Source organism: Hylobates moloch, unplaced genomic scaffold (genome assembly GCF_009828535.3).
Source record: "Hylobates moloch isolate HMO894 unplaced genomic scaffold, HMol_V3 SCAFFOLD_12, whole genome shotgun sequence".
In the NCBI taxonomy this organism is placed as follows: Eukaryota; Metazoa; Chordata; class Mammalia; order Primates; family Hylobatidae; genus Hylobates; species Hylobates moloch.
This window is the reverse complement of record NW_026652287.1, coordinates 40,129,053-40,155,342: the sequence shown is the minus strand read 5'-3', so window position 1 is coordinate 40,155,342 and position 26,290 is coordinate 40,129,053. Positions and strand designations below refer to the sequence as shown.

The 26,290-nt window shown below is 45.3% G+C and overlaps 1 protein-coding gene and 1 long non-coding RNA gene across 3 annotated transcripts; one reads left to right on the top strand and one right to left on the bottom strand.

The window, feature by feature from the left end:
- The first annotated feature begins 5,168 nt into the window (after positions 1-5,168).
- On the top strand, positions 5,169-17,809 carry LOC131380722 (uncharacterized). Its single transcript, XR_009208843.1, has 5 exons — positions 5,169-5,308; positions 13,026-13,163; positions 15,977-16,059; positions 16,210-16,426; positions 17,672-17,809. It is a non-coding gene; the product is annotated as an uncharacterized LOC131380722 (long non-coding RNA).
- On the bottom strand, positions 5,296-19,456 carry ZNF557 (zinc finger protein 557). 2 transcript variants are annotated; one of them, XM_058424798.1, is made up of 9 exons: positions 19,295-19,456; positions 18,452-18,539; positions 14,954-15,071; positions 14,100-14,209; positions 13,469-13,536; positions 12,639-12,768; positions 7,735-7,830; positions 7,140-7,222; positions 5,296-6,325 (listed from the first exon to the last, which is right to left on the bottom strand). In XM_058424798.1, exons 4-9 carry the CDS (start codon positions 14,128-14,130, stop codon positions 5,459-5,461), a joined length of 1,275 nt encoding a protein of 424 aa, XP_058280781.1. In that variant the 5' UTR covers positions 14,131-14,209; positions 14,954-15,071; positions 18,452-18,539; positions 19,295-19,456; the 3' UTR covers positions 5,296-5,458. The 2 variants fall into 2 exon arrangements, with proteins under 2 accessions (XP_058280781.1, XP_032025342.1); XM_032169451.2 differs by lacking the exon at positions 14,954-15,071.
- Positions 19,457-26,290: the final 6,834 nt, after the last annotated feature.

Below are 26,290 nucleotides of genomic sequence, written 5' to 3'. Positions count from 1 at the left end.
AACTGCACTTGAAGAATCCCAGTTGACGTGTGTGTCAACTGTTTCCTGCTGGGAGTCTGATATTCCAACTTCCTGAACATGTAAGGAAAAGTCCTAACAATGACCTATAAAACCCCACAAGATCAGGATCTCCATCTCCGATTACCCTCTGATCCTTGAATCCCTATTTTACCCGAGTCATACTGGCCTGTGTGCTGTGGGTCTTTGCATGCCAACAGTGCTCTTGCCACAGAAATTCACATGACTCAAGTTCCTACTCAGTAAAGTCTCTCCTCAAATGCTCCTTAACTGGGGACCTTCCCCTTCCTATGCTATATAAAGTAGCAAGTCCCCAGCCCTCCATATCTCTCTCACAATGCTTTATTTTTCTGCATAACATGAATATTGTTGATTTTTCTTTTTTCTTTTTTTGAGATGGAGTCTTGCTCTGTTGCCCAGGCTGGAGTGCAGTGGCGTGATCTCGGCTCACTGCAACCTCCACCTCCCAGGATGAAGCGATTCTCTTGCCTCAGCCTCCTGATTAGCTGAGATTACAGGCACGCGCCACCACACCTGGCTAATTTTTTTGTATTTTTAGTAGAGATGGGGTTTCACCATGTTGGTCAGGCTGGTCTCAAACTCCTGATCTCGTGATCTGCCCACCCCAACCTCCCAAAGTATTGGAATTACAGGCGTGAGTCACAGCACCCAGCCATGTTGTTGATTTTTCTATAATTCACCGCTCCCCGTTAGGATGTAAGTGCCTCAATGGCAAAACTTGAGTTTCATTCACTGCACTAGACATGGCATCTAAAACAGCACTTAGCCACATGGAATGTACCAATAAACAGGCTAGTGGTTATGAGAATGAACTGTCTGGATTCCAATCTGTGCTCTACCACTTACTAGCTGGTGAACTCAGGCAAGCAACCTAAACATTCCATGCCAGTTTTCCCGTCTGTAAGTTGGAGATAGTAATAGCACATACTTTGCAAGCTTATAGTGAGTACGCAGTTAATATTTATAAGGCACTTTGAAGAGTGCCTGGTCTATAGGATGGGCTAGTGAAATGTTTGATCTCTTTTTGTTAATATATTTTAATATTACAATTCTTTGGTATGAAAAGGTATGGCCCTTACTGAAAATAAATTCACAAGAAAATATCTAAACCTCTACACACCTAGTTACATTACACATAAACATATATAAAGCAAAAATGACAGAATTACAGAAAGAATTTGTTAATCCACCATGCTAGTGGAAGACTTTAATATACCTCTATCACTAAGTCAGGTCGAGAGAAAAAAATACAGTACATATTGAAAAACACAATTAGTTTGAGTATGTATGTCCATCCTGTATCCAAAAATTAGATACATAGTATACTGTTTTCAAAGAATCATGGAGCACTTATAAAAACAGATCAATAAACAGGATTAACAGATAATGCATTCACCTGGAAGCTAACAGAACACCCCCCAACCAAACACACACACACACACACACTCACTCTCTCTCTCTCTCTCTTTGGTTTTAACCAATTAGTGGTTACTTGTGATCATGTAAGAAGTCTAGTAATATGCAGAACAGAGCCAATGCAGCCAATCAAAGGTTTCTGAAGAACTCAAATCATTGTGATTTTTCAGCACTGTTTCTTCTTCTTTTTTTTTTTTTTGAGACAGAGTTTTGCTCTTGTTGCCCAGGCTGGAGTGCAGTGGGTCAACCTTGGCTCACTGCAACCTCTGCCCAGTTTCAAGCAATTCTCCTGCCTCAGCCTTCTAAGTAGCTGAGATTACAGGCATGCGCCAACACACTCGGTTAATTTTGTATTTTTAGGAGAGACAGGGTTTCTCCATGTTGGTCAGGCTGGTCTTGAACTCTCCACCTCAGGTGATCTGCCTGCCTCGGCCTCCCAAAGTGCTGGGATTACAGGCATGAGCCACCATGCCCAGCCCCTGCACTGTGGTTTTTATCATCACAGTGAAAAAAAAAAAAAAAAAAGGCTCTTTTAACTCTATGCTTTGTGTCCACTTTCCAAAAGAAAGAATGTAAAGAAAATAGATGAGAATAAGCCATATGGTGTCTCACCCAGTGTGTTATTCCTACTTCTTTTAGCCAGCAGAGTGGGATAAAGCCTGTCTAAGCTTCAGGAAAGCCTAGTACACTGTACGTCTTTTTTTGAGATGGAGTCTCACTCTGTCGCCCAAGCTGGAGTGTGGCTGTGCGATCTCGGCTCACTGCGACCTCCACTTCCCAGGCTCAAGCGATTCTCCTGCCTCAGCCTCCCAAGTAGCTGGGATTACAGGCACCTGTCATCACACCCAGCTAATTTTTGTATTTTTTTTAGTAGAGACGAGGTTTCACCATGTTGGCCAGGCTGGTCTTGAACTCCTGACCTCAGGTGATCCGCCTGCCTCGGCCTCCCAAAGTGCTGGGATTATAGGCATGAGCCAGGGCGCCTGGCCCCACTGTACATTTTCAATACTGCTCATTGACAACTTGTCTTTTTCTTTAAGTAGGGAGAATGAATATTAAGAAACAGTATTTGCACAAGGCGTGGTGGCTCACGCCTGTAATCCCAGTGCTTTGGGAGGCCGAGGCGGATCACGAGGTCAGGAGATTGAGACCATCCTGGCTAACACAGTGAAACCCCATCTTTACTAAAAATACGAAAAATTAGCTGGGCGTGGTGACGGGCACCTGTAGTCCCAGCTACTTGGGAGGCTGAGGCAGGAGAATGGTGTGAATCTGGGAGGCAGAGCTTGCAGTGAGCTGCAATCGCGCCACTGCATTCTAACCTGGACAACACAGCAAGACTCCGTCCCCCCAAAAAAGAAACAGTATTTATTATATTAGGACACAAAGAGAAAACCACCAAAATCACAAAGTCCATGTACTCTGACAAAATGCTATTAAATTAGAAAAAAATATATCAAATATTGTCTGATTTGTTTTTTTGAGACAGAGTTGCACTCTTTTGTCCAGGCTGGAGTGAAGTGGCATGATCTCGGCTCACTGCAACCTCCATTTCCCGGGTTCAAGTGATTCTCCTTCCTCAGCCTCTTGAGTAGCTGGGATTACAGGTGCCTGCTACCACACCCGGCTAATTTTTGTATGTTTTAGTAGAGGCAGAGTTTCACCATGTTGGCCAGGCTGGTCTCGAACTCCTGACCTCCAGTGATCTGCCCACCTCAGCCTCCCAAAATGCTAGGTTTATAGGTGTGAGCCACCACGCCTGGCAAATATTGTCTAATTTCTATTATAACAAACTAGATCACTCAGGAGCTGTTTGGAAATACCTGAGTATTTGGTGTATTGATGTTTTAGAATTATAATAAATATACTGTATATAAAACAAGGTAGTAAGATTTTCAGGACTGCTATAGCCATAAAAGTTTCTATTAAAAGACTGAAAATGAATGAGCTAGTGACCCAACCTACAAATGAGACACTGATGAAGGTAATTCCACATTCATAGCACTTATACCTTTTGTTCTCAGTGTAAGTTACTGTGTGGCCACTCAGTTAAGAGGTAAGGCATCCTAACATTGATTATGTTCCTAGGGCTTCCTCTATTCTCTCATGTATAAAGGGAGGAATCACTGAAAATTTTTCGGAAATTAATACACTCGTGGGTATTGCATCCAAGGAACATTTTCATATTTTTCCTAATGTAAGAGATATCACTGAACATATTCCCTCATCCTTTATCTTAAGAAGTTCTGGCTGGGAGTGGTGGCTCGTTGCTGTATTCCCAGCACTTTGGAAGGCTGAGGCAGGTGGATCACTTGAGCCCAGGAGTTTGAGAGCAGCCTGGGCAACATGGTGAATCCTCATCTTTACAAAAAGTAGACAGGCATGGTGGTTCGTGCCTACAGTCCCAGCTACTTGGGAGGCTGAGGTGGGAGGATCCCTTGAGCCTGGGAGGCAGAGGTTGCAATAAGCCAAGATTGCACCACTGTGCTACAGCCTGGGCACAGATGAAACCCTGTCTCAAAAAATAAATTGAATAGTTATCTTACACTGAGTTAGGTTCCTAAAAAATGTGGAAAAATGATGTTCTAATACTGATGGAATTCAATGGTTTTTCTAGTATGAATCTCACTTCTTAAAAATGGAGAGAATATTCAAGGCTTTTATAGCGTACTAAACTATACTGTCTTGTGCTTGGTAACATGACTGTTTGTGTCACAGGCTTTTCAACACTGTGTATACTCAACATATTCCTGTTGCATGATCTCCGAAATGTGACTAAAGGAATGAGTGTCCCCTGAATGGTTTTCCGTTTTTGATGCCACACACAGGGTTTCCCCTTATTGTGAGTTGTCATGTGACTCCCTGAGGCCATCACTGAAGGCTTTCCTACAGCTACTGCATTACCTGGGCAGCTCCCCAGTAGATACTTTTTTTTTCGGTAGGGGGAAAGAGTTTGAGCTCAAGGTTTTACCATACACATTACACTCACAAGATTTCTCTCTAGATTGAGTTAACCTGTGGGTTATTGAATGCTACTCCCATATTGATCAGATTAGAAGTTGGCTGGGTGTGGTGGTTCATGCCTGTAATCCCAGTACTTTTGGAGGCCAAGATGAAAGGACTGCTTGAACCTAGGAGTTTGAGACTAGTCTGGGCAGCATGGCAAAACCCTCCCTCTAGTTAAAAAAAAAAATTAGCCAGACATGGTGTCATGCACCTGTAGTCCCAGCTACATTGGAGGCTGGGGCAGGAGAATTACTTGATCCCAGGAAGTAGAGGCTGCAGTGAGCTGTGATCACACCACTGCACTCCAGCCTGGGTGACAGAGCAAGACATTGTCTTAAAAAAAAAAAAAAAAAAAATGAGGGTCAGCTGAAGGCTTTCCTCCACTGATTTCATGGCAAGCTTTCCAGATGGTTCCAAATGTCTACTGTTCGTACCTCCTGTGGTGTTCTTCCACATTGTATCAGGATTGGTGTGTATGACCAATGTAACAGGGACATGAAAACATATCTCACTGAAGCGAGGTCATAAAAGACATTATGCTTTCTGTGTTGGCTCCCTTAGATCACTGGCTTTGGGGAGAAGTTGCTTCCATAAAGAAACTCAGCCCTGTTGAGAGGCCTACGTGGTTTGGAAGTGCAGGTCCCCTGGAAACAGCTAGCATGCACTTGTCAGCCATGTGAGTGAGCCATTTGGATGTCAGCCATGTGAGTGAGCCATTTGGAAGTGGTCCCTTCACCAGTAAAAATTCTGGATGATTATGGTTCTGCTGACATCTGGACTGTAACCTCAAGAGATCCTGAAGGACTATAGCGCTACGTTGTTTCTGAATTCCTGACCTACAAAAATTGTGAGATAACAAGTGTTTTTGTTTGAAGCCACAAAAGTTTGGGGGGTAATTTGTTACACAGTAGCAGGTGATTCATACATCTGGTTAGAGTTCTCTCATGTTATCTGAGGCATGAAAGATCAATGAATGCTTTTCCCACAGTTATTGAATTCACATTTGCCTATTATGCCTTCTCGTATGCACAGAAAGGTAGGAGTTACTTGTGAAGGATTTCCCACAATAAGAACATTCATAGGGTTTTTTTCCAGTGTGAGTTCTCATGTGTTTCTTAACAGACGAGAGAACATTAAAGGCTTTTCCACAATCACTGCACTTATAGGATTTCTCTCCATTATGTATTCTCCTGTGAATTGTAAGAGAAAAGCTATTGGTAAAAGATTTCCCACACTCATTACATGTGTAGGGTTTTTCTCCAGTATGAGTTCTTATGTGATGTGTCAGATTCGACCTCCTCCTGAAGGTTCTCCCACAATCGTAGCATTCATAAGGGTACTCCCCTGTATGAATGCTATAGTGCGAAGAAAGAGACGACCTCGTGCCAAAAGCCTTTCCACACTCATTACATACATGATGACCCTCCCCTGTATGAACTCTCTTGTGCCTTTTGAAGATTGACTGAGTGCGGAACTCACGAAAACACTGGTTACATTTGTAGGGTTTTTCTCCAGTGTGAATTCTCAAGTGTGGTCTGAGGTATGAGGAATTGCTGAAGGTTTTCCCACAGTCAGTGCATTCATAAGGTTTCTCCCCATTGTGGATTCTCTTATGAACAATAAGGTAAGATCTGCTGCTGAAGGTTTTCCCACAGTCACTGCATTCATACGGTTTCTCCCCATTGTGGATTCTCTTATGAATAGCAAAGTAAGATCTGCTGCTGTAGGATTTCCCACATTCACTGCAGTGATTGGGTTTTTCTCCAGTATGAATCCTCATGTGCCGCTTAAGGGAAGATTTTGTGGTGAAGACTTTAAAACACTGATTACATTCGTTGAGTGTTGCTCCAAGATGATTCCTCTCCTATTGATTAAGAGATGACTAATAAGTACCCTTTATAATATTTTTAACATTGAATGCTGTCAGAGGAATTTCCTCTCCCAGGAATTCTGTTGTGTATCATAGTATTGGAATTAATGTTTTTGCCATTATGACTGCTGGTACATGGCTTCTGTCACTTTGAATTCTTAGCATTTAAAAAAGATGGATTCTTTCTACAAATCTTTATCATATTCACAGAGTATTTTCTGATAAATTTAAGGCTAATTTCTTTTTCAAATACCCAATATCTGACTCAGACTACTGGAAATATTTACTTGTGGGAATTCTCAGGAAAAACCAAGTTTGGGGCTAACTAATGCTTTTCTCCAAATTCAAAATAATTTCACAGTATCTCTCCAGAGATACTACTTTCTCTTGGAAAAAATGACACTTTCCTTTAACAACTATGTAATAAAGCCACTTTTTTTTTTTTGAGACAGAGTCTTGCTCTGTCGCCAGGCTGGAGTGCAGTGGCGCAATCTCGGCTCACTGCAAGCTCTGCCTCCAGGGTTGAAGTGATTCTTCTGTTTCAGCCTCCCAAGTATTTGGGATTACAAGTGCGCATCACCACACCCGGCTAATTTTTTTTTGTATTTTTAGTAGAGACGGGGTTTCACCATATTGGCCAGGCTCGTCTCCAACTCCTGACCTCGTGATCCACCTGCCTCAGCTTCCCAAGGTGCTGGGATTACAGGCATGAGCCACTGTGCCTGGCCAACAAAGCCAGTCTTTGTGGCTTTTCTCATGTAGGGCATTCTACCATGAAAAAACCAGGAATCACCCATGTTAGTCTTACCATTTTCATATTTCTAGATTGTTCTTTTCGAAAAACAGGCAGCTTAGGAGTTAACCCTTTGGCTTTAAGTGGATTCTCCACATCTGAAACAAGTTAAAAAGAAATTTAAGTTGATAGAAAAGAGGCAAATTTAAGTTGATGGTGAAATGATAAAATGCATACATGAGTGAAGGCAGAATCTGAGAGGTGAGGGTTTTTGAGAAGGCATTCAATGAAAGAGATATGGGTGTGAAAATTTTAGGCAATGTTTAAGAAAGACTCTAGGAGGACTGAGATTGATGTTGACAGAATGAAGGAACTGTCAGGAAGGCAAGGTGGACTGAAACTGATCAAAGAGCTCATAGGAGACTTAAATTTCAGAAAAAGAGATGTCTTTTTTCTCCCCTGAGGCCCAAGTAAAGCATGAGATGACAGAAAGTTGGAAGTCATGAAGGTACATGAGGGGGCTCAGACCAAACGTTCTTGGCCTTCTTGGGAAAAGGGGCATTTACACAGTTCTCTGACTGATATTTCCTAATGTATTATAATACTCCCAACTTCTCAGTCCCTGGCCAGAGCTGTTCCTCACAAGGACTTATATCCACCTGGTGCTCACCTGGACAGGTACCTGAGAGAATTCCTCTCTCTTCTGTCATCACTTTATCTTCTTGCTCCAACTGGGAGATCAGACTAGGTTTATCAACTTGGTTCCCTGTACATGGAGAAAAGACACATGATGTAGGGGGACTGTGCAGCAGACAAGCTCTCCCATGAAACTGAAATCAGTTCTGAAGGTGAAGAGGTGTGACTTCAGGAGCAGAGGAATAATTATGCCAAAATTGAATAAATATAGCAACTGTCTTACACACACACACACACACACCCCACAAGCAATATCTAGGGCGGTTGCAGGACAACTGGTCCCAGGAGTCCCTGTCCAGGTTTAAATACAGAATCTGAAAGCCCAAAAGATTTAACTACAGAGAATACATAGTCAAGGAAAGAAGGAGATCTTCATTTCATAGGGGTAGCATTACACAGACAGCTCCATGAGGGTGGGGGGCATGTCTGTTGCATTCTTCACTACTCCCACATCCCAGCACAGACCTAGGAACAGAGGTGCTTATGAAGGACTTAAAAGAAGTGGTATCAGTGAAAGTAGTGGAGTAGGGAACTCCACAACTCCATCCCTTCACAAAAACAGTACGTAAATGGGCAAAACCAGAATCAACTTCATTGGAGCTCTTGAATGTTATCAAAAGTTTACAGCCACAGGAGAATGCCTAATCAAGACAAACAGCCGAATCTGGGTAAGAGAGATTTGTGACATTTTAACTGACTCTAGCTGCACACTCTATTCCCTATTTTGCCTTGAGGACAACAACCTGTGTTTCTAGTGCTAAAGGGAACAGAATGCACCTTATTCTCAAAAACCTGTGGTTGTTCTGTTCTGACCTGTCTGCTGGCTCCCTGATGGGCTGGATCAAAGGGCTTCCCTTTATTTGTGTAACTCCAAACTCTCCCAGGTCTGAAGAGGCTACACCTATGGAAGCTGGAGGGTGGAGAGGGAAGTGTGTCCCAACACATCTAAAGGCAAATCAGCCACTGCTGAATGGGGCAAGGGAAAACTGTGAAGCAAACAAAAGACTAACCAAAAAACCTGGGAGAAGAAGTTGGGAACAAGATGCTCTGAGGAGTAGAGCATCTTTCCACACCTTTTTTTACCCACAAGATGGAGTCTTGCTCTGTCACCCAGGCTAGAGTGCAGTGGTGTGATCTCAGCTCACTGCAACCTCCACCTCCTGGGTTCAAGCAATTCTCCTGCCTCAGCCTCCCAAGTAGCTGGGATTACAGGCATTTGCCACCACGCCTGGCTGATTTTTTTGTATTTTTAGTAAAGATGTGGTTTCACCATCTTGGCCAGGCTGGTCTCCAACTCCTGACCTCAGGTGATCCACCCACCTCAGCCTCCCAAAGTGCTGGGATTACAGGCGTGAGCCACTGTGCCCAGCCTCCACACATTTCTAGAAGGCCATGCTCACACCCAGGGATGAACACACGCTCAGAGAAGATCTGAGAAGGCACCAAGCCCTCACCTTTGACTGACCTTCAGGCTCTGCATAAGAAGGAAGTGAAGGCTAAGTCAGAGTTGTAAAGTGCTTTAGCTGAGTTTTGAAGGCATGCTCCAACATGTAATTCAGATCCATTGGCAAAGACTGGTCATCTTTTGGGTTCCAGGTATTTAAGAAAATCTCTGACAAATTAATCCCAAGCTGGACACTAAGCTAATAGAACAGAGACTTCAGTGGCCACACATGACCAATACAGACGTTACAAAATTAATTCAGAAATGTCACTAAACAGAGAAACAATACCAACTACAACAAACCTTGGGGAGGCAGGAAATCAGATGTAAAGAACTGCCATATTGTAATATTCTGAAAGTAGTTTTCAGCAAATAAATTATGAGGCATGTAAAGAAACAAAAAAATGGGCCGGGCGTGGTGGCTCACGCCTGTAATCCCAGCACTTTGGGAGGCCGAGGTGGGCGGATCACAAGGTCAGTAGATCGAGATCATCCTGGCTAACACGGTGAAACCCCATCTCTACTAAATATACAAAAAATTAGCCAGGCGTGGTGATGGGCGCCTGGAGTCCCAGCTACTCGGGAGGCTGAGGCAGGAGAATGGCGTGAACCTGGGAGGCAGAGCTTGCAGTTAGCCGAGATCGCACCACTGCACTCCAGCCTGGGTGACAGAGTGAGACTCCATCTCAAAAAAAAGAAACAAAAAAATGAAACTGCATTATAGGAAAAAAGAAATGAACAGAAATTATCCGTAAGGAAACTCGGTCATTGGATTTATTAGGCAACGACTTCAAATCAACTATTTCAAATATGCTCAGGGAGTTAATGGAAACTGTGTACAAAGAACTAATGGAAACCATGAGAATGAATTCTCACCAAATAGAGAAAATCATAAAGAGATGGAAATTATAAAAAGGAGCCAAATAGGAATTTTAAAATTGAAAAATATATATTATCTGAAATGAAAAATTTACTAGAGGGGTTCATCAGAAGACTTGATCAAGCAGAAGACACAATCAGTGAACTTGATGATAGGTCAATTAAGATTGCCTGATCTGTAGAGCAGAAATTAAAAATAAAGGGAAAAAAATGAGCAGAGCCTAAGAGACCCAGAAGATACCATCAAACATCTGAATACACACAATGGGAGTTGCTACTGGAGAGGAGACAGAGAAAGCAGAAGGAATATATGGAAAAACTGGCAAGGCGCGATGGGTCACGCTCTAATTACAGCACTTTGGGAAGCCGAGGTGGGAGGATCACCTGAGGTCAGGAGTTCGAGACCAGCCTAGCCAACATGGTGAAACCCTGTCTCTACTAAAAATTCAAAAATTAGCTAGGTGTGGTGGTACGTGTTTGTAATCCCAGCTGCTCAGGAGGCTGAGGCAGGGAGAATTGCTTGAACCCAGGAGGCACAGGTTGCAGTGAGCTGAGATCGTGCCAGTGCACTCCAGCCTGGGCAACAGAGTGAAACTGGGGAAAAAAAAAAAAAAAGGAATATATGGAAAAATAACGGCCAAACTTTCCCAAATTTGATGAAAATTACAAGTCTATACATCAAAGCAGCTCAAGGATCTCCAAATAGGATACACTCAAAAAACTCATACTGAGGTACCGTAAAATTAAACCGTCAAAAGCCAAAGACAAAGAGAGTATCCTGAAAAATAGCAAGGGAGAAATAAGTCATCATGTACAAGATTAACAGCTGATTTGTCATCAGAAACCATGGAGGCCGCAAGCCAGTGGGATGATGACATACTCCAAGTACTGAAAGAAAAATATCAACCAAGAATTCTATCTCCTGCAAAACTATCATTCAAGATAGTAAAAAGGCAATCCACTGAATGGGAGGAAATTTTTTAAAATGATAATTTGATAAGGGTCTAGGATCCAGAACATATAAAGAACTCTTACAACTCAATAACGAAAAGGCAAACAATGCCCCCCAAATGGAAAAAGCACTTGAATGAATATTTCTTCAGAAAAGATGGATAAATGGCCAACAAGCACAAGAAAAGATGGCCAATCTCATCTTCTTTTTTAGGGAATAGAAATAAAAACCACAATGAGATAGACACCCACAAGAATGGCTATCATAATTCTTTTAAAAAAGGAAAACAGACAAACGTTGGTAAGGATGCAGAGAAACTGTAACACGTTGCTGGTCTCATGCACTGCTGGTAGGAATGTAAAATGGTGGGGCAGTTGTAGAAAAGTTTGGAGGTTCCTCAACACATTAAACACAGAATTACCACAGGACCCAGAAGTTCCACTCCTAGGTATATACCCAAGAGAAAACAGGTGCTCAAGCAAAATCTTGTACATGAATGATCATAGCAGCACTACCCACAATAGCCAAAAGGTGAGAACAGGCTAAATTTCCATCAGCTGATGAACTGATATATAAAAAGTGGTATATACACATAATGGAATAATATTCAACCATAAAAAGAATGAAGTTCTGCTATGTGCTACAACACAACTGTACTTTGAAAACATCGGCCAGGCATGGTGGCTCACCCCTGTAATCCCAGCAATTTGTGAGGCCGAGGTGGGTGGATCACTTGAGACCAGGAGTTCAAGACCAGCCTGGCCAACATGGTGAAACCCCGTCTCTATTAAAAACACAAAAATTTGCTGAGCGTGGTGGCACATGCCTTTAGTCCCAGCTGTTCAGGAGGCTGAGGAAGGAGAACAGATTGAGAACAGATTGAACCCGGAAGGTGGAGGCTGCAGTAAGCTGAGCTCACACCACTGCACTCCAGCCTGGGCAACAGAGTGACACTCCATCTCAAAAAAAAAAAAAAAAGAAAGAAAACATTATGCTAAGCAAAAAGTGAGACACAAAAGACCACATTTTGTATTATTCCATTTATATAAAATGCCAAGAATAGGGCCAGGAATGGTAGCTCACATGTGTAATCCCAGCACTTTGGGAAGCTAAGGCAGGAGGATCACCTGAGCCCAGGAGTTTGAGACCAGCCTGGACAACATAGCAAGACCCTGTCTCTACAAAAAATAAACAAATTAGCTGGGTGTGGTGGTGTGCACCTGTGGTCCCAGCTACTCAGGATCATGCCACTGCACTATAGCCTGGGCGATGGAGGGAGACACTGGCTAAAAACAACCCCCTCAAAAAGAAGAGACACATCTATAGAGACGGAAAGATTAGTGCCTGCCAAGATGTTCGGGAGGGAGAACTGGGGAGAGACCACTTCATGACTATGGGGCTTATTTTTGGCGTGACAACTATGTTCTGGAATTAGTGGTGATGGCTGTACTACACTGTGAACCTATGAAAAGCCACCGAATTGGACACTTTAAAATAGTTTAAATGGTGACTTTTGTGTCCTGTGTTACCTCAATTTAAAAAAAGAAAAAAAAGACTTACTTCCTGAGTCATTAAATATGTGCAGGAATGACATTAGGCTTACCCAGTGAGGAGGCCAGGTTCCTGAAGTTCTCCAGCATCACGTCCCTGTACAGTGTCCTTTGGGCAGGGTCCAGCAACGCCCACTCCTCCTGGGTGAACTCCATGGCCACATCCTCGAACGTCACCAAGCCCTAAAGCATTGCAAACATCACGGCTTAGCCAAGGACCACCCCCACCAACGTGCACAGGAATAGGGGCCAGGAGAACAGAGCCAGGGCTGGGGAAACCTGAGCACGAGATGTGGGGGGGTTCTGAGCTCCTCTCCCGGGGTTCTGAGCTCCTTTCCTGGGGTTCTGAGGTCCTCTCTCGGGGTTCTGAGCTCCTCTCCCAGGGTTCTGAGCTCCTCTCCCTGGCTTCTGAGCTCAGCCCTCAATGCTTGTCTCCTTAGGCCACTCCCAGGTCCAGCGCACAGTACCGCAGAGCAACTGTCTTTTCTCACTCAGACTGGGAGCTCCTGTGATCTTATTTCCCTCAATCTCCAGGGGAGCATGGGCCCGTGACATGGCAGAAATCAGAGAAATACTTGGTAAGTGAATGGCTGATTTCCGTATGGCCTTCATTAATTGCTTGGGTTTAGAACATCATCATGTCTTTACTTGGCTTTCCCTTAAAACTCTCAGGAGCACACAATGTACTCAGGGACCCTGGAGGGAGCTCTGAACCTGCAGTAAACGTTGACACACACTGGTATTTTCCGGGCAGCCCTCACTCAGAGACCCTGGGATGCCTGAGGAACGAGTTTGGCTGTGGGGCTCCAGGCCACTGAAAGGCATCGAGTCCAACCTTCTGGCTGAAGGAATCATGATTTGGGAAAAGGAACATCCTACTCACCTGTAGCCAGCTTGTCAGGAGCTTATTAACCAGCTCTCCACCCTCTGTGTGTCCTTCTCGCTGAGAGGCTGGGAACGGGGAAGACGGAGGTGGAGGAGGAGAAATGAGTCCCAGGAATCCAGACCCGCCCTGTGTCCACTCACACATCTGGAGGCTTCCCCACCTGCCTGCGATCGACCATGTCCCCAGGCATACACAGTCACCCACAAAGCATCCACCTCTACTCCACACAACACCCACCCACAGCAATCCAAGGAAACCAGAGCATGGCCCTGCTGCATCCACGCCAGGAAACAGGACTTAAGGTCTGACTGCACTTGGGGAAGGGATTATTCCCACTTCACAGATGAGGAAACTGAAATTCCAAGGGCGTCACTGTGTTTTTATCAGGTTCACAGAAAGAACTAAAGGGAGAATTCAAAAGCTCCAGCACATTCACCACACAGGTGACATCCACAGACACCCAAACGCCTAAGTCCCAAGTCCCGAGAGCCACCCGATCAGATATGGAGGACCTCTGGGCCCCTGGGGCTCCACTCCTGCCTCACCTGCTCTGCCCAACCCCCTCAATGCTGTGGGTCAGGACCTTTCAAGCCTGGACTCTGAGAACTGCCAGGACCCCATGACTCACCAGCAGTTGGGGGCAGGATGACGGCCGCCATCCTGTAACTCCAACAGCAACAGGGCAGCCGGGAAGCAGGACCCTCCTTCCTTATCCTGCAGCACTCTCAGGACAGCACTCTGGAAGAAATGGGGGGAACACTCTGCCTCAGTCACCCCTTCTCCAGCCTGTGCCCTGCCTCGGTCATCCCCTCTCCAGCCCGTTCCCTGCCTCGGTCACCCCCCTCTCCAGCCTGTGCCCTGCGTCGGTCACCCCGTCTCCAGCCCGTGCCCTGCCTCGGTCACCCTCTCTCCAGCCTGTGATCTTCCTCGGCCACCGCTCCTCCTGGTTTCCACCTCACTCAGCTCAGATGTCACTACCCCTCATTTTAGTTGATTTCCTCCTCCCCACTCCCCACTCTCATGCCAGCCCAGCAGAGCTCCAGACATTTCCTATCAGAGACCCTAGATTCCTACAACTTCTAAGAATCGATCTGTAAGATACACAAATATAAAAGTTGTGTAAGATTATTCACTGTAGCATTACAGTGCACCCATTAAAAAAAAGAGAGATCTCTAGATATCAATAGAGGTTATTATTGTCAGTAAATTTAAGAGGAAAAAAAAGTACCAAATAGTATATATGGAATGTTTCCTCTTTTATGAGAAAAGAAGGGGTGTGTGTGTGTGTGTGTGTGTATACACACAAAGATGAAAGCAGCTGGCCGGGCGCGGTGGCTCCTGCCTGTAATCCCAGCACTTTGGGAGGCCGAAGTGGGCGGATCACGAGGTCAGGAGATCGAGACGATCCTGGCTAACATGGTGAAAACCCACCTCCACTAAAAAAATAAAAATAAAAAATTAGCTGGGCGTAATGGCACACACCTGGAATCCCAGCTACTTGGAAGGCTGAGGCAGGAGAATGGTGTGAACGTGGGAGGCAGAGCTTGTAGTGAGCCGGGATCGCACCATTGCACTCCAGCCTGGGCGACAGAGCGACACTCTGTTTAAAAAAAAAAACAAAAAAAAACAAAAATAGAAAGTGGCCAAGTGTGTGGGAGGGGTTGGTGGAAGCGGGGACGGGCGCCGTCTGCAGTTAAGACTTGTAAGAGTGAGTTTGGGCCAGGTAGACAAAACAGAGCTGGAGAGGGTAGACGGTGCTGGCTGTTCATGGAAGGCAGGGCCACTCAGCTAGGAATTTGTATTGAGATGTAGCATTGAGGCCCTGGCTTCCTTATGGATCTCTTGCCCAGGGAATTTACCCTGGGTGACCCCCATACCCCCAATCTCCGGGGAGGGAAGGATTGGGAGAGGAGTGAATGGAGAGCCATTCCCCATAGGCCGCTTGTTCACTGGTACTTGGAGCCAAGCAGAAATGGGTGGCTCTTTCCCATTCCTGCCTGCAGCCTCACAGCCCCCACCCTCCAATTAATACAGCTGCCAATTAATACAGATGTTTCTGACATCTGGTCTCTGTGGTGTTAACAGAACCCCCAAAATTCACATATACATGTGAAAAGTTTATATATTTCTACTTATATGTAAAAGCCTGAAAGTTTTAGTATTATGACATGCAAGAAAATCTGTATTATGGCCAGGCACAGTGGCTCACGCCTGCAATCCCAGCATTTTGGGAGGCCGAGGTGGGCGGATCACCTGAGGTCAGCAGTTCAAGAACAGCCTGGCCAAGTTGGTGAAACCTTGTCTCTACTAAAAATATATTTAAAAAATTAGCTGGGCATGGTGGTGGGCGCCTGTAATCCCAGCTACTTGGGAGGCTGAGGCAGGAGAATCGCTTGAACCCAGGAGGCGGAGGTTGCAGTGAGACCAGATCGTGCCACTGCACTCCAGCCTGGGTGATAAAGTGAGCTCCGTCTCAAAAAAAAAATCTGTATTATTTCTCTGCAGTTCCACGTATTTATACTTGTTTGTGAGTGGGCTCTTCCCGCAGCTGTGTTGCACAAACGGTAGAGAAGAGGAACTCTGCATAGGTGAGCCCCTGGTGGGTCGCCCCCTTTTCCCTCCCAAGTCCAAACCAGGTGTAGCATTTCCTCACCCAGTTATTCCTCTCAAATCCCTTCTCCAGCCCTTGGGTCCCGATGTTGACCCTTCATTCACGTTTTATTGATGCCTGTCCCCAGCTGGGTGCTGGAGATGGAGGGGAGGAAGATCCCTGTCATCTAAGAACTGGCTTTCTGGGAGCAGGACACACACACAGACCTTCCGCTGCATTTCAGAGTGATATGTGATATGGCAGAGGGGCGCATGGCATCCAGCCCAGGATCTGGGAAGAAGGGGACTGGGAAGTCTTGGAAGGAAAAACACTAAAAACATTTGAATTGAGTCTTGAGAGTCGAGGTAAGGTCTTGTTCAGTGAAAAGTGCACGTGCAGAGGCAGGAAAGCAAGCTGCTTAGGAAGCCAAGTTCGCAGTTTGGAGCATGTGGGCAAATAAGGGGCCAGAGTGCACGGGAAAGGTTGTATTTTGAAAGGTACTATAAAGAGCGGTGAGGAGTTTGAACATGAGAGGCAGTGAAGAGCCAGCAAAGGCTTTTCAGGCAGGGGAGTGACTGAAGCAAATTTATCTTTATGTATTTATTTTGAGACAGTCTTGCTCTGTCACCCAGGCTGGAGTACAATGGTAAGATCTCGGCTCACTGCAACCTCCACCTCCTGGGTTCAAGCAATTCTGTCTGCCTCAGCCTCCCGAGTAGCTGGGATTACAGGTGCCTGCCACCATGCCCAGCTAATTTTTGTATTTTTAGTAGAGACAGGGTTTTGCCATGTTGGCCAGGCTGGTCTCGAACTCCTGACCTCAGGCGATCTGCCCACCTCAGCCTCCCAAAGTGGTGGGATTACAGGTGGGAGCCACTGTGCCTGGCTGTATTTTTTTTTTTTGTATTTTTTTTTTTTTTGAGATGGATTCTCGCTCTGTTACCCAGGCTGGAGGGCACTGGTGTGATCTTGGCTCACTGCAAGCTCCACCTCCCATGTTTATGCCATTCCCCTGCCTCAGCCTCCCGAGTAGCTGGGACTACAAGTGCCCGCCACCACGCCCGGCTAATTTTTTTTTTTTTTTTTTTTTGTATTTTTAGTGTAGACGGGGTTTCACCATGTTAGCCAGGATGGTCTCGATCTCCTGACCTCATGATCCGCCCGCCTCAGCCTCCCAAAGTGCTAGGATTACAGGCGTGAGCCACCACGCCCAGTTTTTTTTTGTGTTTTTTTTTTTTTTTGAGATGCAGTCTTGCTCTGTTGCCCAGGCTGGAGTGCGGCGGTGCCATCTTGGCTCACTGCAGTCTCCGCCTCCCAGGCTCAAGAGAGTCACCATGCCCAGCTAATTTATGTATTTTTACTACAGATGGGGTTTCACCATGTTGGCCAGGCTGGTCTTGAACTCCTGACCTCTGGTGATCCACCTACCTCAGCCTCCCAAAGTTCTGGGATTACAGACAGGCTTGAGCCACTGCTCCTGGCCACAAATTATCTTTTACAATAGCCGTTCTGGCTTCATTGCAATGGACAGATGGAAGAGACTAGAACAATGCCGCCCAGCAGGGCTTTCTGGGATGATGGAAATGATCTTAATCTTTGCTTTTCAATAGGGGCATTAGCCATCTGTCACTGTCAAGCACTTGAAATGTGGTTAGTGCGACTGAGAAGCTGAATTTAAAATTTTATTGAATCTTAATTGGTCTAAATTTAAATTTAAACAACCGCATGGACCAGCAGCTACCTTATTATACAGCACAAGTCTACAGGCTGGCAGGCCTGTTAGGAAAAGAAAAAAATAAAAGAAAAATTGAGATGTCTTGGAAGGTTGAAAAAAAATTTTTTAAATAGTGTTTACATGTTTATTTTGTGTACTATTTGCATATAGCTGTATTTACTGACTTATTTTGACACACATTATCACACACCCCTTAGTATCCTTCTCTTGAATATAAGCCATCAAACAAATAATTTTTAAGACACCCTCACTCATGGCTCACACCTGTAATCCTAGAGCTTTAGGAGGCCGAGGTGGGTGGATCACCTGAAGTCAGGAGTTCGAGACCAGCCTGGCCAACATGGCAACACCCCGTCTCTACTAAAAATACAAAAATTAGCTGGGCGTGGTGGTGCACCCTTGTAATTCCAGCTACTTGGGAGGCTGAGGCAGGAGAACTGCTTGAACCTGGGAGGCAGATGTTGCAATGAGCTGAGATTTCACCACTGCACTCCAGCCTGGGCAACAGAGTGAGACTCTTGTTTCAAAAAAAACAAAAAAAAAATACCCTCACTCTTAGTAAGTCCTTATGTTTACAAACAACACAGGAAAAATCCATTCGCAGGTTTTCTACACAGTGGAGTCTTGCAACTTGCAGGTTCTACACGGTACCTACCTGATCATATAGAAGTCCACGGATCAGTGAGGACAGGTGAACCTTGAGGCTGGTTTCAACACAAATCTGAGCTTGAATTATACTTTGTCTAAATAAAAAGGGCACAAAAATCGCTTATGAGGCCTTTTGTGGGGAGTAATATGTACGTATAGTAAAATGTATTTATTGAAACTAATACAGTTGTTGCATAGAAAGATCACCCCATTCACTTAAAAAAAATTGATTTAAAGAATAATAACAACCCAGGGACATTCCTATCCAGCCATCTGGTCCCTAAAATGGGACAAGAAGCTTAAAGCTGTTTTCATCTGACTTGCTTAACTCATTTGGCTGGAGATTTTATGGTGACTCCAGATGCTTTAAATTAGTCACTTTAGGCCTTATAAGTGGACTCAGCTGAATTCTAAATAATTTCTACAGTGTATTCAGGACTGCAGAGATTTTAATGCCCTCCAGCAGGGTTTCCCAACCTGGGCACTAATGACATTTGGGGCGGGATGAGTCTTTGCTGGCGGCGGCTGCTTTACGCGCTGCAGGATGCTGAGCTGCTAGCATCCCTGGCCTTCACCCTCTAGATTACAGTAGTAGCACAGTCCCTCCTACCCTCCATTTTGTGACATCCCAAACCGTCTCCAACTATAGCCAAAAGTCCCCTGGGGCGCAGAATCGCCCCGGGTGAGGGCGACAGGGTGAGGACGACAGGGGCGCGGGGCCCCGACACCGGAGGAAACAGCAGCTTCGGGCTGAACTGAGCGCACAGCCCGAGGCCTCAGGGGCGGAAACCCGGCTCCCGGGAGGGACGCAGGGCCCGCGGCCGGGGCCCCTCTCTGGACTCGGACTTACGGAACAAAGCACTTCTCACGGAGACCGATAGACTCTCTCAGTCGCTGCAAGCGCGGCTCTTCTCACAAGACACAAGGGCGCTTCCGCTTCCGGTCTCCGGCTAGCGACACAGCACCTCCGCTTCCGGCTCCAGCTGGTCCCAGCCCAAAATGCGGCGTGTCAGGGCCCCCGGGTTCAGGCTGCAGGTGCAGCGGCCGCGCACCCCAGCCTCTGGCCGAGGTGTTCTAGTTTGCTTAGTTATTAATAGAACAAGGTTGGGCCCTGGCCAGGGACAGCTGCGGAGGCAGGGTCGTCCTGGCGCGGGTCTGTGGCAGGGTTGGGGGCGGAACTGGCTCCTGAGCGGGGCTGTGGGCGGTACCAGGCCTGGAGGCGGGCCTGAGTGTGGGCGGGGACCAGTTCCGGGGGCAGGGACCAACTCTGGAGCGGGGCTGTGGGCGGTACCAGGCCTGGAGGCAGGGCTGAGTGTGGGTGGAGATCAGCTCCGGGGGTAGGGAGACGTTCTGGGGCGGGACCGTGGGCGGTACCAGGCATGGTGGCGGGGCCGTCGGGACAGAGACTAAGTTCCGGGGCGGGGTTGTAGGCGGGTATTAGGTTTGATGGGCGGGTCTTGCTGCGGGTTAATACCAGGTTTGGCGGGCGAGTATGTGGACAAGGGAAGGCAGTGGTGGGGCATGGAATGGGGTTGAGCTAGTAGGCTGAGAGGACAAGACTTGGTGGAGGTCAGTTTTTGGGTGTAGGGCTTTTTGTGGATTTTAAAACTGTTCAGGTAGCAGGAGGCAAAATGAACTCTAAAGTTTCTTCAGTCCTTTCTCCACATTCGCTGCCTGTTAAAATGATATAGCCACACATTTAGGGCTTGTGTGTGTGTGTGTGTGTGTGTGTGTGTGGCTTTTCGTTTGTTTGTTTGTTTGTTTTGAGACAGGGTCTCACTCTGTGGCCCAGGCTGGAGTGCAGTGGTGCAATCATAGCTCACTGCAGCCTTGACCTCCAGAGCTCAAGCCATCCTTCCGCCTGGGCCTCCCACACTACCAAGCCTGGCTATTTTTGTATTTTTTTGTAGAGAGGAGGTCTGTGTTGCCCAGGATGGTCTAGAACTTATGGCCTCAAGTCATACCCCACCTCGGCCTCTCAAAGTGCTGAGATTACAGGTGTGAGCCACACCACACCCAGCCTTTTTGTGTGATTTTGAGCTTACTTTTTTTTTTTTTTTTGAGACGGAGTCTCGCTCTGTCGCCCAGGCTGGAGTGCAGTGGCACGATCTCGGTTCACTGCAAGCTCGGCCTCCCAGGTTCACGCCATTCTCCTGCCTCAGCCTCTCCGAGTAGCTGGGACTACAGGCGCCCGCCACCACGCCCGGCTAATTTTTTGTATTTTTAGTAGAGACGGGGTTTCACCGTGGTCTCCATCTCCTGACCTCGTGATCCACCCGCCTCGGCCTCCCAAAGTGCTGGGATTACAAGCGTGAGCCACAGCACCCGGCCTGATTTTGAGCTTCCTAATTTCTTTCAAAAATGGGATCATGTGTGCATATTTCTCTCATCCAGAGGGGGGCAAGGGGAGGGGCTCCATGCCCCACCACTGCCTTATCTTGTCCACATACTTGCCCACCAAACCTGGTATTAACCCACAGCAAGACCCGCCCATCAAACCTAATGCCCGCCCACAACCCCCTCCCCGGAACTTAGTCTCTTGTCCTGACGGCCCCGCCCCCAAGTGAAAGCCAAAGCTGATTGTCTCGTGCACATCTGGATCTACTGAAAAGAGTTCTGGTGGAGAAAATAGGTGTTGGATTCATAGGAAGAAATAAAAAAGGAAATTTTAAAATTTAAGAGATCAAAAGAAAAAATGAGAAAAAAATTATTAATGACATACTACTTGTTACATCTCTGGCTAAGGTTTAGATGCTACAAATGGTAAATATTGATGTCATAAAATGATAAACATCGAATTTTGATTTATCCAGATTCCTTAAATGATTATGTTTGGTGAGGAAAATTAGTTTGACAGTATGTAAGAGTTATGTGCTAATTGTTTCGGAGAAGAAAGTAGTTTAAAGTTGATAAATGAAAAAGCAGTATAAATACCTAACTCACAAATACGTAATTACTGTCAGAAAAAAAAAAGTTGCTTCTAGGAGCCAGGCTACAGGGTGAGGAAGGGAGCTTTTCGTTGTGAAAATTAAGGTGTTATTTGAGATCTGTGTGTGAACACATACAGCCTGAATTTGTATGCAAAAGGAATCGCTAAACTCTAGGAAAAAAATATGAATATGATTCACTTTACAACAATGGAATGTATTTGAGGACTCTGGAATTCAAGAATTAAAAGGAAAAAAACCGAAAAACTCTATGGCCATCCTAGTGGACAAATGAATGGGACATTACTTTCCAACCTGCATGATAATAAACAGTTTTACATACATTATCCCTAAATATTTTCACAGAGACCTATAAGGAAGGTGTTACTATCACTATTTATAGATGAGGAAACATATGGTGATCTGTGTGCTAAATTTTTCATATTTCATTGTGGGCGACAAGCCACCCAGGTGCCGAGGCAAGAGACAGAGTGTACGAGCTGTTTCAGTATAATAAAGTATATAAAATAAGAATAGTTACACTAGATATAGATCATAGATATGATTATATATGAATATTATTAATCATTAGTTTGTAGCAATTACTCTTTATTCCAATATTATAATAATCCTCACTCTACAATCATAACCTAGGAAAAACTAGGCCATACAGAGATAGGAGCTGAGGAGACATAGTGAGAAGTGACCAGAAGACAAGAGTGCGAGCCTTCTGTTATGCCCGGAGAGGGCCACCAGAGGGCTCCATGGTCTAGCGGTAACGCCAGCGTCTGGGAAGACGCCTGTTGCCAAGCAGACTGTGGTCTAGCGGTAGCATCAATGTCAAGGAAAAACACGCGCTACTTAGCAGACCTTGAAAGGGATTGTCCCTTTCCCCAGGGGAGTTTAGAGAAGACTCTACTCCTCCACCTCTTGTGGAGGGCCTTACATCAGTCAGGCCTGCCCGCAGTTATCTGGAGGCCTAGCAGTCTCTCTGTGGTGCTGTGCTTCAGTGGTCACGCTCCTACTCCGCTTTCATGTTCCATCCTGTACACCTGGGTCTGCATTCTAGATAGCAGTAGCAAATTAGTGAAAGTACTAAAAGTCTCTGATAAGCAGAAATAATGGTGTAAACTGTCTTTCTCTCTCCCTCTCTCTGTCTGCCTCGGCTGCCAGGCAGGGAAGGGCCCCCTGTCCAGTGGGTACATGACCCACGTGACCTTACCTATCACTGGAGCTGGCTCACACTCCTTACCCTGCTCATTTGTCTTGTATCCAATAAATATCAACGCAGCCTGGCATTCGGGGCCTCTACCGGTCTCCGTGTCTTGGTGGTAGTGGTTCCCCGGGCCCAGCTGTCTTTTCTTTTGCCTGTCTTTATTTCTACAATCTCTTGTCTCCACACGTGGAGAGAAAAACCCACCGACCCTGTGGGGCTGGCCCCTACATTTCATAGTTCTTAATGTTTTATTTAAAAGTTTTTAAATGGATTTTTTAAATTAATAAAATAATATGTGCTTATTCTCACAAATATAGAGTATGTAAAACACAATTCAAAACTCCCTTTCCCAGCTGGGCACGGTGGCTCATGCCTGTAATCCCAGCACTTTGGGAGGCAGAGGCGGGTGGATCACTTGAGGTCAGGAGCTCAAAACCAGCCTGGCCAACGTGGTGAAACCCCATCTCTACTAAAATTACAAAACAAATTAGCCAGGTGTGGTGCCTGTAATCCCAGCTACTTGGGAGGCTCAGGCAGGAGAATTGCTTGAACCTGGGAGGCAGAGGTTGCAGTGAACCAAGATCACGCCATTGCACTCCAGACTGGGCAACAAGAGTGAAACTCCGTCTCAAAAAAAAAAAAAGAATTAAAGTAAAAAATAAAATAAAATAAAACTCCCTTTCCCTTCTCTAATTTGACTTTGAAGTGACCATTACTATAGTCCTTGCTCTATGAAGAATTAAACTTAAGACATGTAATAATATAATTTACTACATAAATACTAGAAAAAACATTTTATCACAATATACCTATATTGAGAGTTTTAAAATAGTTTTAAAAAATACTATAATACTATATACTAATTATTCTGGAGATTACTTTAAAAAATTAACAGACCATGGACTTTTTTCCAGGTAGATATGAGTGTTTAGCCAAGTCTTAAGTAAGTGGTATGATATTCCAATTAATTGCTGTACCAAAATGTATTTAATCACTCATCTACTAACACATAGTCGTATTATGTAGTCTTTTTTTTTTTTTTTTTTTTTAAAAAGAGGCAGAGTTTTACCATGTTGCTCAGGTTGGTCTTGAACTTCTGATGTCAGGTGATCCACCTGCCTCGGCCTCCCAAAGTGCTGGGATTACAGGCATGAGCCAGTGGACCCAGCCGAATAAATCAGATTTAATATCTAGACAGAGATGGATGCGTACCTATAAAAATTAATGTTAGAAAGTTTAATTTACCATCTAATTTCTAATTTTACTAACAGTAATAATATATATATTTTTGAGGCAGGATCTCTCACTCTGTTGCTCAGGCTGGAGTGCAGTGGCTCCATCATGGCTCATTGTAGCCTCGAATTTCTGGGTTCAAGTGATCCTCCTGCCTCAGCCTCCTGAAGAGCTAGGACCACAGGTGCACACCACCACATCCCGCTAATTTAAAACATTTTTGTAGACATGGGGTCTTGCTATATTGCCCAGCTGGTCTTGAACTCCTAGCCTCAAGTGATCTGCTCTCCTCGACCTCCTGAGTAGCTTGGATTACAGGTATATGCCACCATGCCCAGCTAATTTTTTAATTTTTTTTCTTTTTCTTTTCTTTTTTATACAGACAGGCTCTTGCTATTTTGCCTAGGCTGGTTTTGAACTCCTGGCCTCAAGCAATCTTCCCGCCTTGGCCTCCCAAAGTGCTGGGATTACAGGCATGAGCCACCACTGCTCCTGACCTGGTCCTTGTACTTTGAAAAGGGCATGACATGAATGAATATGTTTAGTACCTCCATTGTGGTGGTGGCACCACAGGTGTGTGCGTATGTCCAAACCCATCAAAATGTATACATTTATTATTTATTTTTATTTTTGAGACCAAGTCTCCTCTGTCACCCAGGCTGGAGTGTAGTGGCAGAATTTGATGGGCAGGCTCCACAATTCTTCCACCTTGCGATCCAGCAAGTAAGAAAAAAAAAAAAAAAGGTCAATCCAGAATTTACTAAAGTAAAAGTCTTCTGTGTATTGGAAAGGGTTCACTGTCTTGAGGAAGTGTTGGAAACCAGAGATTTCTCTCTTTTGGTGTGAAAGGCAGAAGTAAATTCTTTAGTAAATTTTCTCTTTGTATCTCAAGTATCTGACAGTCATTGGTCTCTGTTTTTTTTGTTTCGTTTTGGTTTTTTGTTTGTTTGTAATGGCGTGGTCTCAGCTCACCACAACCTCTGCCTTCCGGGTTCAAGCGATTCTCCTGCCTCAGCCTCCCAAGTAGCTGGGATTACAGGCCTGCACCACCACACCCGCTAATTTTGTATTTTTAGTAGAGACGGGATTTCTCTATGTTGGTCAGGCTGGTCTCAAACTCCCGACCTCAAGTGATCCGCCCGCCTTGGCCTCCCAAAGTGCTGGGATTATAGGTGTGAGCCTGGTCTCTGGATGCCCCTGAGAAAGTCATATTCTAGGATGAGATACTTCTCTGTGTTGTGGAATTCCTGGCCTCCTGTAATCCTGACATTTCCTGTAAGGCACACAGCTGTGAACTGTCAGCAGTCAGTATTCTCAGCAGCTGGGGGACGGAGGCATTGGCCATGGACAGGACTCTGGGTTGAGACTCACAGCATCCACTGCACCTTCTGCTTTATTCCCATCCTTGCTATTGTTAGTAATGTTGACTGGGCACACACATGTAATCTCAGCAGTTTGGGAGGCCAAGGCGGGAGGATCACTTGGGGCCAAGAGTTTGAGGCCAGGCTGGGCAACATAGTGAGACCCCGTCTCTACCAAAAAAACCCAAAATACAAAAATTAGCCAGGTGTGGTGGCATGCGCCTGTAGTCACAGTTCCTTGGGAGGCTGAGGCAGGAAGATCACCTGAGCTCAGGAGGTTAAGACTATGGCGAGCCATGATCATACCACATGCCACTGCACTCCAGCCTGGGCAGCATTGTCAGACCCCTTCTCAAAAACAACAAAATTAGCCAGGTGTGGTGGCATGCATCTGTAGTCCCAGTTCCTTGTGAGGCTGAGGCGGGAGGATCACCTGAGCCAGGAGGTCCAGACAGCAGTGAGTCATGATTGTACTGCTGCACTCCAACCTAGTTGACAGAGTGAGACCTTCTTTCCAAAATAATAATAATAATAATCATCGTCATCATCATTATCATCACCATCATGATCATTTTATGATACAGGGAATTCCCTAGGGTCTGTTTATAACTCTATTATAACACTCATGGATATGTAAGCTCAGTGTCCACCTTTCCATTTGATGAGATGTAAGAGAGTGGCATTAGGGGACACCCAAATATTTCTCTCTAGAATTCACAAACTGATTACCCATGGGCTTCTGTAGCACCCCAGGAGAGCTCCAATCTTGGTTGAAGATACTGACGCGGTACCTGGCATGACGGCAACAGTTTTGTTCTGTGTCTGGCGGTTGTAGTTAGGGATAGTCTGTCTCCCTGCAGAGAGCCACAGAAGGGAGCTCTCCAAGATCCTTAGGCCACTGGGAAAGGCATCCCACAGATGGAAACCCAGAGACAGGTTGGGGAGCACATGGGGATTCTTGTTTCTCTCTCTATATAATAATATATATATAATACATAATGTAATTATATAATATAAATTATATACACATTATATATTATATAAATTACATATATTTAATATGTAATTACATTATATAGAATTATATAATTATATATTTCTTATATATA